An 11,838-nucleotide genomic window follows, 5' to 3' on the forward strand; every position below is an offset into this window, starting at 1 on the left:
TCAAAATAACTAATGTTTAATTAGCACGTACTATGTGCCAGGTGCTTTTCTGAGTACTTTCCATGAATTAACTCCTATAGTCCTTGTGACACTTCTGTGAGAGAACTACTACTTTTTATTTTATCATCTCTGTGACAGCTGATTCGATATCTCTGTAGCTTTCCCACTCCATATTCCCTTCTCTTTTCTAAATGGAACACTTGAAATCCTTCCATGTTTGGGATGTTCTTTTCTGATAGATTTATCTTTCCGAAGAGAGTTTCTAGAAGGCCCTGTGGTTTGAACAGCACAGAATAGTGGGTTATCTCCACTTCCATTCTGGGCTCTGAATATCTCTGCCAGTGACGCAAGCTCTTTGTGTGGCTTTAGCACACTGCTGACACCCATCGATCTGTTAAATCACCACCAGCCCTTCTACAAGTTTTTTTTTTTTTTAAACATCTTTCTTTATTCAGTTGATATTAAACCTTCTCTTGTTGGTTTTGACCCATCTTCCCAGCCACCAGAGTTGTTTCATGCTCTGGTTCTGTCATCTAGTTCCTTTGTGCTTCCACCCAGTTTCCTGTCACCCTCGTAAAATTGGGGGACAGATCTAAGCACGTGGCTAGAGCCCTCTTTTCATTCTAACACTGACTGGGAACAGCCTCCATTTACCTCTCTCTGGGAAGCAGGTTAATGGTTTTGTAAAACATTTCATTGAGCACAGATGTCACTCTTGTTTTCTATTGTAGTAAATAAGTAGCCTATTTCCTGGAAAGCTAATGGACAGTTGATGTGTTGATTCTAGAGAAATATTTTGGGCCTGGCTGTCACCAAACAGAGTCTTGTCCCTAGCACTTGTTTCTCTGCTTCCTGCCTAGTAATTAGTGTTGTCCTAAAATAGTGGAGAGAAACTAAAGTGGATAATTTGCAAGAAGTAATCATTTGTGCTACAGGGGACAGATAGCTCCCTGGAGGAGGTTATCTTAGCTGTTTTCTCTCTTTCTTTCCCTGTATTTTAGGGGGTTCTGTGGTTTGATTCAGAAATTCCAGGTCACGCACACAGGGCAGGTGATCATAAGTTAGTATCCTGCTTTATGGAGGACTGATGGGGAGAGGCTGTCGGAGTAGGTTCGGGCAGGAAAGGAAGATGGAAAGGTGAGGGGGGGCGCACCTGAACGGGATGGAGGGAAGAAAGACAGACGAAGGAGGCAGTGCTAAGATTCATTGAGCATGTGCTGTATGCTGGGCACTGTGCTTGGTGTGTCAGCCAGTGAAGGGAGTTATTACCCCCACTTACAGATGAAGAGACTGAGGGTCTGAGAGGCAGTGAGCTGCCCCTGGTCACAGGACTGATAAGAGTTAAAGTCAGGATTTGAACCAGGGTCTGGAACGTTCTAAAGCCCAGGTTCTTTTCCATGACACCATGATGCCTCAGGGAATCAGCTGCCTCTCAAGAGGAAGGGCAGGTGAGTAGAAATGGAAAGACAAGCATCGGTGGAGGGAAGAGAAATAAGGTAGCGAGGTTTCAGCAGATTCCGAGGTCATCAGTAGCCTTTGGCCGGCTGGGGCGTGGGCCACCGAGGTTTGCCCTCGCCTGCTGGGAAACTCCCGTGCTGATGGTTATAGCTCTTTACCAGCCCTTTGTCCTTAAGGCCGCAGAGGCTCTAGGCCACCAGGGAAGGGATTATTTGGGCCACTGGTGGTGTGGTTAGATTGGACCCAAGGGGTTGGGTGAAATCAAGCAGCATCTTGTCAGGATAGCTGCTCTTTCTTGCTTTTTAGAAACAGAAGCATTTTAGGAAAGAGAGTCATAAACCCAGTATCTTTATAGCCTGCTCTGTTTTCTGGTTGACTTCCATTGTAAAAAAAATTGGAGAGAGATTTCCAGCACAAAGCGATTTCCAATGTCCTAAACAAATAAACGTTTTCCTTGGGTTTTACCGACACTTGTACTGAACCTGGGATCTTCCTTCCTCCCCACATGGTAGAAATATCTCCTGCGACTGTGGCTGTTGGTGTGCTTGTTGGTCCCACACCCTGACGAGGTGCTGTTTGAGTTAGAGGTGCTATGACCCTTTGTTTTTTTTTTAATCAATTTATTTATTTGTTTGTTTTTATTTTTGGCTGCGTTGGGTCTTCATTGCTGTGCGTGGGCTTTCTCTAGTTGTGGCGGGCGGGGGCTACTGTGTTGCCATGCGCGGGCTTCTCATTGTGGTGGCTTCTCTTGTTGCGGAGCACGGGCTCTAGGCACATGGGCTCAGTAGTTGTGGCGCACGGCCTTTGTTGCTCCGTGGCATGTGGGATGTTCCCAGACCAGGGATCGAACCCATGTCCCCTGCATTGGCAGGCAGATTCTTATCCATCGTGCCACCAGGGAAGCCCTGACTCTCCTTTGTATATTCCACACGGAGAATCACAAAGTGAGTTGTCTTAACAGCAATTGAGATCTTAAAGAAAAAAAAATAAGGACAAATCAGAACGTGGCTGTCATGGCATTAAGTCATACTGCCTTAGATGTCAACTCAGATGGCCCGTACTATGAAGTACCAAAATACCCTTAACTGCAACTCTGATTGGGAAGGCAGACCCACCAGTCTGGACTTCCTGTTGCAGTGGGCACCTTGTGAGTGGCTGGCCATCAGAGAGTTCTGTGCCAGCTCTTTTTAACTGCACGTGTGTCATTTTGGAATAGCAGACAGTTGGTCATTCCGGAATGAGCCGAGCTTCTGGTGCCATGTCTGAAATTAGTTTGTAATAGGGACAGTGAGGGAGCACGTTGCTTTGTGTGTGGTTTGAAGCCTCTCCTGCCTCTCTTCCCACCAGCAAGCCAAGTTACAGCAGCAGATGGACATGCAAAAGAGTCATATTTTCCGTCTGACTCAAGGGCTACAAGAAGCTCTAGATCGGGCTGATCTGCTGAAGACAGAAAGGAGTGATCTGGAATATCAGCTAGAGAACATTCAGGTGAGAACTGGCAAAGGGAACTTAAAGGGTCTGCAGGAGCAAAGCATGATGGCCAAAAGCCATCTGTCTGGTCAAATGGGCAGTATCTTCATGTTGTGTGTTTTTCCCAGTATTTTATTATGAAAATTTTCTAACGTTCAGAGAAGCTGGGAAATTTCTATCATGACCACCCTCTAGATTCTCCTACTTGCCATTTGCTATTTTTTGCTTTTCACATTTCTGTGCGTACTTCAGTCCATCTTTTTTGGGGGGATGGTGGGCAGTAAGATCAGAACTAAGTAAATAAAAATTGGCCCAGTGTGGCTTGGGTTGAATTTTTCGTATGTTAATATTGTAACAACTTTATTTTTTATTTTCTTAAAGTACCGAGGTTAAAAGTATACTTCTTTCGGTGTCTGAGGTGCTTTTCGTTTTCACAAATTTTAGGTTCTCTATTCTCATGAAAAGGTGAAAATGGAAGGCACTATTTCTCAACAAACCAAACTCATCGATTTTCTGCAAGCCAAAATGGACCAACCTGCTAAAAAGAAAAAGGTGGGTCAGAGGGTTTGAAAAGCGGGGAGCTGACAGTTTTGCTCAATCGTGGTGATTCTGTAAAGACCACTGGGATAGATAATCCTAGGAACATCAGAGAAAACAAAATGCATCTTGTTTTGTTTGGGGTTGAAAAAGAGGCTTTGGGATCATCAGAATAGCTCTTCAAGAGAAGCTATCACTCTCGAGTCTGTAATACACCATTTTGTGTTCATGGCCTTTAAAGTTGTCATGCCTTCCTCTGTGAAGGCAGTGATAGTTTTTTCCCAGGCAGCTGGGGTGGGGAAGGTAGCAGAGAGGAAGGTTTATACTCAGGTCAGCGTCCTGGACTCCAGAGGGGTTCCCTGCTCACATGTACAGGACTCTGGAGAGATTACAGGTCACTTGTATGGGATTCTAGACAGAGAGGGGTTCTTAGGTCATGGGGATAGGATTCCAGAGGTTTTAATATGTCATCTGTATGGGGCCGTAGAAGGATTCTCAGGTCACGTGTACGGGACTCCAGAAAAACTAGCCATCATCTGCTCAGTCCTTCTGATTGGCTCAAGAAGAGACTGGGACCCAGAGAGCTGACGTGACCTGCCCAAAGTGTCTGACTGGATAGCTGTCCCTTCCACGGGGTGCGGCTCCATCTCTTTAAAATTGTAACATATAAATTGAAAACAATGACCAAAAGAAACAGATGGACAGGGTGATATATAGGCACACATGGGAAGATTTTTAATAAGCCCAAAGCATGCTTCCCTGAACCACTGAAGGTTTGGTCATGTGTTCTCAGTTCCAGAAGGTCTCTAAGGAGCTTGAAGCTTCTTCCCAAGGCACCCAGATGCCAGAGTAGCACTGGCGGTGGTACAGGGAAGGCCTCCGATGACAGGATACCGGGGAGTGGGCTGAAGGAGGCGGCCGGTCTCTTGGTCCCTTTGTTCTCTTTACGGGAAGGCACCAGAGCAGCAGTGGTGGTTGTGGAGGAGGGTTTCCTTGTGTGCTGTGGGGCCGTGCCTGTTGGTGCTGATGATACGGAATCTATTTCATTTCATCAGTGGACTGTTATCTGAGTTTGTCACTTGATGTAGTCAGGGTGCTTCCGTGTATTTTTTTGGTTAGTTTTCACTCCCATTACCCTACGTTATACTTTTCTTTCCCATGTACAATACATGTTCCATTTGCATGTTTTTTGCATAAGCCCCTTGTGGTGACATTATTTTAGTATTCCATTTTTTAATTTTTTTTGCTGCCTTTAAAAAAAAAATACTCATCTCTGTATCTTGTAACTAAGCATCACGAGACAAATTCAAGGCGAGAGTGATTTCTGAACCATGTCTCCTTTCCATCCTCCACTTCCACTTTTTGAGGGTAAAGGCTCAGGAAATGGCTCTCCTTCTTGGGAATGCTAAAGGAAGAGGTGGTGGCAATTCAAGCATCTCTGACCCTCTCGGTGAAAACTTCCACGCCCCTATTTTTTTTCCAGCCGGCTGGGAGGGGCTGTGGCTCGGTCCCCCCCTCCCCCTTCACATGCCATTTTTACTAAGCCCGCTTGCAGTGAGTATGTGCCCGGCTCCCGTGGTCTGCTCCTCCCGAGGCAGAGTTCCTTTCACTAGTTCCCAGTGCCAATTTCCAGGAGTTAGGAGATATCTCTGTTTCCATTGCTAGGGTTTATTTAGTCGACGGAAAGAGGACCCTGCTTTGCCCACACAGGTTCCTCTGCAGTACAATGAGCTGAAGGTGGCTCTGGAGAAGGAGAAAGCTCGCTGCGCGGAGCTCGAGGAAGCCCTGCAGAAGACCCGCATCGAGCTCCGCTCCGCCCGGGAGGAAGGTACGGGTGCCCTCGAAGCCAAGTGCGGTGGACGAGGCAGAGGACCGATCTCAAGGAGATTGGCCGAGACTAGTTCAGCCTCGTGGTGACAGCCCAGACATCCCGCGTCTGAACGATTCACGGCATCCTTGGCATTGCCGATCGGGCACCCTGTGTGTCCTTTTGGTCTCGGGCCTTTGATAGCCAGCCCCCGGGGCGGTCCACCTGGTTGGGGCCTCTCGGGGACCCTGCTAACCGAAAGGCGTTGGACCCGTCTCTCCCCAGCAGCCCACCGGAAAGCCGCAGACCACCCGCACCCGTCCACGCCGGCCACCGCCAGGCAGCAGATCGCCATGTCCGCCATCGTGCGGTCGCCCGAGCACCAGCCCAGCGCCCTGAGCCTGCTCGCCCCGCCGTCCAGCCGCAGGAAGGAGTCTTCGACTCCAGAGGGTATGTCCTCAAAGGGGCCACTGGACATGCATCGACATTTTTTAAAATGGACTGAGAAATGCAGACCTAAGGTGAAAATGACAAGTAATAACACTAAAGGATAAAGAGTAAGCAGTCAGCCTTCTCCCCACCCCGGTTCCCTTACCCAGAGTCAACCATTGTGCTCTTCTAGCCATCGTTCATGCACATAACTGCATGTCTGTATTATGCAGGTGTCTTATATAATCATCTTTAAGAGGCAGGAGAAAATAACATATTTTTCTCAGTCCTTTTGTCTTTCATAAATATCATAGCCCACTGTCTTCAACCCCCGGGCTGTGGACCGGTACCGGTCCGTGGCCTGTTAGGAACCGGGCGCACAGCAGGAGGTGAGCAGCGGGCGAGCGAGCGAAGCGTCATCCCCGCTCCCCATTGCTCGCGTTACCACCCGAACCATCCCCTACCCCCCGCCCCCCGCACCGGTCCCTGGAAAAATCGTCTTCAACGAAACTGGTCCCTGGTGCCAAAAAGGTTGGGGGCCGCTGCTATACACTGCAGAACATCTTTCTTCTTTTAGTTAAAATGCTATCTTAGCCAGTTTCGTGGATCGACCCCGTCCTTCTAGAGGGCTGTGTGGTCTTCCATGGTGGGAGGTATATGATTCACCTATTAATCCAGACCCCTGTTGATGGGCATTTAGGTTATTTCCAGTTCCTTGTTTCCATACGTATCCTGCAGTGAATACCCTGCAGCTCTGTGGGTGCTGCAACTGTAGGGTAAGTCCTTGGGAAATGAATCAGGTTAAAGGTTATGTTCATTTTGAAAGTTGATAATTTGTGCCAATTTATACCAGTGGTGTGAGGAGTTTTACTTTGTGGGCTTAAAAGTACTCTGTTCACCTAGAGACGGAAAGGACTTAAAAAAAAAAAAAAAAAGCCAAGGAAGGTGGTTTGGAAAGTCATACAGAGAGTGGAGTAGAGCTATGGTTTAATATCACGGTATCACCAGCTACGCACTTTATCTTATTTACTTATTTTTGGCCCTGCTGTGCGGCATGAGGGATTTTAGTTCCCCTACCAGGGATTGAACCCTTGCCCCCTGCAGTGGAAGCGTGGAATCTTAACCACTGGACCGCCAGGGAAGTCCCACTATCAACCCACTTAAGCTGCCAATCTCGATGGGATTTTGTTGTTGTTGTTTTCTTCAGCGATGATGTCATCTCATTTCCTATGTTTACATAACACTTTGAATCAAAGAGCTTCACTCTTACAGTCATCAAAGTGGAGCTGGTAACACAGAAGAAAATCATTTCTGGCCCCCGTGTCCTTCAATGAGGCTGCATAGAGCAGCTCCCTGAGTGGTTTGGAATACTCGAAGCATCTCCTTTATGTGCGTGGCTTGTTCACAGTGTCAAAGTGCATTTATGTTATTTATTCCTCGTGACTTTCTGATAAAGGAACAGGAATAGCATTATATGGAGAAATCAACTTGGATTCAGAAATATGGATCCTGAATTCTTCTATTTAAAGCTGCCTTTAGCTAGTTAGGTCACTATTGAGAAGGGGGCCTTCTAAATGAAAAAAAGTCAATCTTGTTAATTTTAACTGACTGGACTATAAATGTAAGAATCAGTTGTTTGAGGCTTAAAAGTTGGGTTTTTTAAAAAAGGAGGTTATTCATGAAAGAACTGGGCATGAAGTGAGAATTCTTCAGTCAGTTTATGTATTGAATAATCAGAAATTCTGTAATTCAGAATAGTGATCTTTAAACGATTCTGAAAAGCTCCAGATCCATGACCTCATGTGGAAAACAAACCGTTTATGACTAAAATATTTATAAACAACTGACTTAGAAGCATATGTTTCTCTATGCTCACAAATACCTATGCCATTGTATTAAGAACCTGCTGCCAGTGATGTGTTCTTAAATAAAACCTAATTCCTAGTAACCAGATAATGGTGATTTTAATTTGGTTCATATAAATCTAGACACATCTGTTAGTGTTAAAGTAATTTTACAATCCGTCACTAACGTGCTCTAATGTTTTTTAACAGCTTTATTGAGATATAATTCACATACTATACAATTTGTTTGTTTGAAATGTATAATTCATTGTTTTTTAGTAAGTTCACAAGGCTATGCAACCATCACATTCTAATTTTTAAACATTTTTGGTCCAACCCCCCCCCCCAAAAGAAAAAAAACAAAAAACAAAACAACCCTATACCCATTGGCAGTTGCTTCCCATTTCCCCCTTCATGGAGCCTCTGACAACCACCAGTCTGCTTTCTGTCTCCATGGATTTGCTATCCTGGACGTTTCCTATAAATGAATCATACCACGTATGACTTTTTGTGTCTAGCTTCTTTCATAGAGCATAATGTTTTTGAGATTCGTTCATCTTGTATTTATCAGTACTTCATTTTTTTAATTGCTGAATAATATTCTATTGTGTGGTTATCACATCTTGTTTCTGTATTAATCCATCAATGGACATTTAGGTTGTTTCCATTTTTTGGCTATCATAAATAATGCTGCTGTGAACATCTGTGCACAAATTTTTGTGGCTACATAATGTTTTCAGTTCTCTTGGGTGTGTAGACCTAGGAGTGGAATTGCTGGGTCATCTGGTAACTCTGTGTTTAACTTTATGGGGAACGACCAAACTGGATTCCAAAATGGCTGCACCATTTGCTTTCCCACCAGCAGCGTATGAGGACCTTCATTTCTCCACATCTTTACCAACATGCATTTTCCATATTTTTGAGTCTGGATAACCCAGCGAGCGTCAGCTAGTATCTCACTGTGGTGTTTATTTGCATTTCCCTAATGATGAATGACGTTGAGCATGTTTTCCTGTGCTTCTCGGCCATTTATTTATCTTCTTTGGAGAGATGTCTTTTCAGATCTTTTGCCCGTTTTTTAATTGGGTTGTCTTTTTCCTCTTGCTTCATAAGAGTTCTTCCTATATTCTTGTTCTTTCTATATTCCGTTCTTCCTATAGTTCTTCCTATATTCTCTAAACTCCTTGTCAGAGGGGTGATTTGTGAACACTTTTCCTGTTCTGTGGGGCGTCTTTTCACCTTCTTGGTGGTATAATTTACAGCACTTTAATGATGTTTTTGAAACAATTTTCCTCCAGAATTCAGCCGACGCCTTAAGGAGCGCATGCACCACAACATCCCTCACCGGTTCAACGTAGGACTGAACATGCGAGCCACGCAGTGCGCTGTGTGTCTGGATACCGTGCACTTCGGGCGCCAGGCATCCAAGTGTCTTGGTAAGAGCAGCTGCTGTGCGTGGGGGGAGGTGCCTGTGCATCTCCACCTAAGATTCTGTCCGATGGGGGCGGGGATCTTTTTTCCTTTTTAAATTCCTCATCATGTAGTGCATTCATTTTCAAGCTTTTAGTCTTAGTGGGAGGACACTATTTTTCCCCTGTTCAAGAGGGAGTTTATACGTGTTGTCAGCTCACGTCTCCCAATTCCCTGTGCAAAATGCCTTGGGCTTTGTGAACTTCCAGCCCCCTTTCCGTCAGGCTGGTCTCTCCCTGCCTTTAGACTGTGTGCTGGCTCCAAGGGAAACATGCAGATGTGTTTTACACACCTGTCTGTGGCAGCCTGGGAGAAGCCAGGAAAACTGGGTCGAGAGTGCCTGGCTGTCTCGTTTCCTCTTCTCCGTAGGGGCCTGGCTCCTGGGAAAGGTTAGGGATGCCCTGGATGGCGGGGCCAGATGGACGGGCCAGGCGGGGGGTTGGCTGGCAGAGGCAGGGAATGGTCCAGCATCAGCCGAGTGTGTGTTCAGGTTGTTCACTGCTTTTCCCTAGAATGTCAGGTCATGTGTCATCCCAAGTGCTCCACGTGCTTGCCGGCCACCTGTGGCCTGCCAGCCGAATATGCCACGCACTTCACTGAGGCCTTCTGCCGTGAAAAAATGAACTCCCCGGGTCTCCAGACCAAGGAGCCCAGCAGCGGCTTGCACCTGGAAGGGTGGATGAAGGTGCCCAGGTATTGCTGCAAGGCCGTTCGGGCTGGGGTGGGGTCTGGTGAAGGGCGGCAGGATGTGCCGGCCCAGAATGGGCCGCTTTGGGGTAAGGATACTTCTGAGCTAAAGGCATTTGGAAAACAGCAGATGCAAGAGCGACACTCTGACCTCCCCTTTCTCTCCTGGAAAGTAGGAGATAAAACTCCCATGTAAAAGCTGCTCTTCCTGTACCAGGAGGAAAGAAGCATTCTCCTCCCCGGAGCAGGGGGGGGCAAGGCCAGCTGAGAGAAGTCTGTGCACACAGCCCCTGTTACCTTTCCTCAGTTGCTGCTCTTTGTTCAACTTAGTATATAAGCACTTGGGCCCATCTGCTTTTGGGGCTTTATTTTCTTGTGGAGACTCCCATGTACACATAAAATAAAATGTGTATGCTTTTCTCCTGTTCATGTGTCTTGCATCAGTTGAATTCCGAGGCCAGCCTACGTCCCAGAAGGGTAGAAGGAAGCTTTTTTTTCCCCTGCCCCTGCACTTCATTCCCGATGTTTTCGAGGGAAGCATCTTCACCGGGATTCCCTCGCCTCCCCACCCCTTCCCCCTGCCTGACTCTTCTGAGTTCAAACAGTTCTTTCCCATCTCTGTTTTCCCAGGAATAACAAACGAGGACAGCAAGGCTGGGACAGGAAGTACATCGTCCTGGAGGGCTCGAAAGTCCTCATTTACGACAGTGAAGCCAGAGAAGGTAAATTAATAGCTCAGGGAATCTCATTGCACGCGGTTGGCCCAGGTGTCCTAGTCTTGGCGTGAAGGCTCTGTTTTCCAGACTGCGTTGCAAGCCTTCTACAAGTTTCCATTTTTGAAAATTAAAACCCAAATGACTGCGCTGAAGGTTATTGGTACGATACTCACGTCTGTAGGTCTCCCCACTGAAGACCCTGCAGGGTGCTGCCCTGAAGATTCCACCTGCTAATACACCTTCCAAGAACTTCCGCCTCAGCCTACTAACCCATAAATCCGCATCGTCATCCGAAATTTGACTGTGCCACTCATCTGACGCACTTTACTTTTGTTTTTATCTTCCCTCTCCGCCTTCTCCGCACATCTCTTCCCTCCTCTGTTCTCGTGCGCCTGTCTGTCCACCGCATACTCCGTCTCTCTCTCTTTTCCTCTTGTCTCCTCTTGTTCTTGTTCCTGTTCTTTTGTTTTTCTTTCTGCCCTTCCTCTTTGCACCAAGCTGGACAGAGGCCGGCGGAAGAATTTGAGCTGTGCCTTCCCGACGGGGACGTGTCTATTCATGGCGCCGTTGGTGCTTCTGAACTCGCAAACACAGCCAAAGCAGGTGGGGAGCAGCGGGGCCCCCGGAGGTGGGCTGGGCTGGGCTTGGCTGGGCTGGATCCGTCAGCAAGGGCAGGAGGGGCACGTGGCGGATCAGCCTGCGAAGGAGGCTCCCCGGCCCCGCCTTCTGCTAAGTAACTGGGACTCAGGTGTGGCTTGGCCATTGTTCCCAGCGGGGGTGGGCGAACCCCACCCTGTGCTCTGTCGAATTTCCTAGATGTCCCCTACGTGCTGAAGATGGAATCTCACCCGCACACCACCTGCTGGCCCGGGAGAACCCTCTACTTGCTGGCTCCCAGCTTTCCCGACAAGCAGCGCTGGGTCACCGCCTTAGAGTCAGTTGTCGCAGGTGGGAGAGTGTCTAGGGAAAAGGCAGAAGCCGATGCTGTGAGTATGCACACGGGCGCCGGAGCTTGTCTCTGTAAAGCGGGCAGACTTGGTGGGAGTCCCGTCGGCTGCCGTGTTTCCCCTTGGCCTCCCTCTCTGAGGGCTGATGGCTTCAGACTGTCACGACCGGGATTCTGTGCCGACAGAGATCCAGGCTTCGAGGTGGCTTGGCCGGCATCGTGGGTCCCCCTCCAACCCCCAGAGCCTTCTAGAATGGGGGAGTCGACCCCCTTAGCCAGCTCTCAGGGCGCACTACATCTCGGTTCTGGCTGCACAGGGCAAATGTACTTACAAGGAAATCCTCTCTCTCGTTTACCCGGAAGTGTTTATGTGGTTTGAAGGCCTGCGTTACGAGCACGCTGGCCGTGAAGCGGCACAAAAGGCTGCCGACAGCCGTGTCTTCTTCAGGAAGGCTTTTCATAACCTGCTCAATT

The 11,838-nt window shown here is 47.7% G+C and overlaps 1 protein-coding gene across 4 annotated transcripts in view; it reads left to right on the forward strand.

The window, feature by feature from the left end:
• Positions 1-11,838, forward strand: part of CIT (citron rho-interacting serine/threonine kinase) — a 168,507-nt gene that overhangs the window by 140,060 nt on the left and 16,609 nt on the right. For 2 of the 4 annotated variants that reach the window (XM_024758531.1, XM_024758529.1), the window contains exons 29-37: positions 2,806-2,946; positions 3,373-3,480; positions 5,131-5,293; positions 5,558-5,722; positions 8,844-8,981; positions 9,528-9,708; positions 10,333-10,424; positions 10,917-11,021; positions 11,235-11,404. In XM_024758531.1, the coding sequence (XP_024614299.1) occupies positions 2,806-2,946; positions 3,373-3,480; positions 5,131-5,293; positions 5,558-5,722; positions 8,844-8,981; positions 9,528-9,708; positions 10,333-10,424; positions 10,917-11,021; positions 11,235-11,404 (1,263 nt within the window). The remainder of the gene's footprint in view (positions 1-2,805; positions 2,947-3,372; positions 3,481-5,130; positions 5,294-5,557; positions 5,723-8,843; positions 8,982-9,527; positions 9,709-10,332; positions 10,425-10,916; positions 11,022-11,234; positions 11,405-11,838) is intronic. The other 2 variants (XM_024758532.1, XM_024758530.1) reach the window with 1 other exon arrangement.

Source organism: Neophocaena asiaeorientalis, unplaced genomic scaffold (genome assembly GCF_003031525.2).
Source record: "Neophocaena asiaeorientalis asiaeorientalis breed wild unplaced genomic scaffold, Neophocaena_asiaeorientalis_V1.1 scaffold77, whole genome shotgun sequence".
NCBI lineage: Eukaryota > Metazoa > Chordata > Mammalia > Artiodactyla > Phocoenidae > Neophocaena > Neophocaena asiaeorientalis.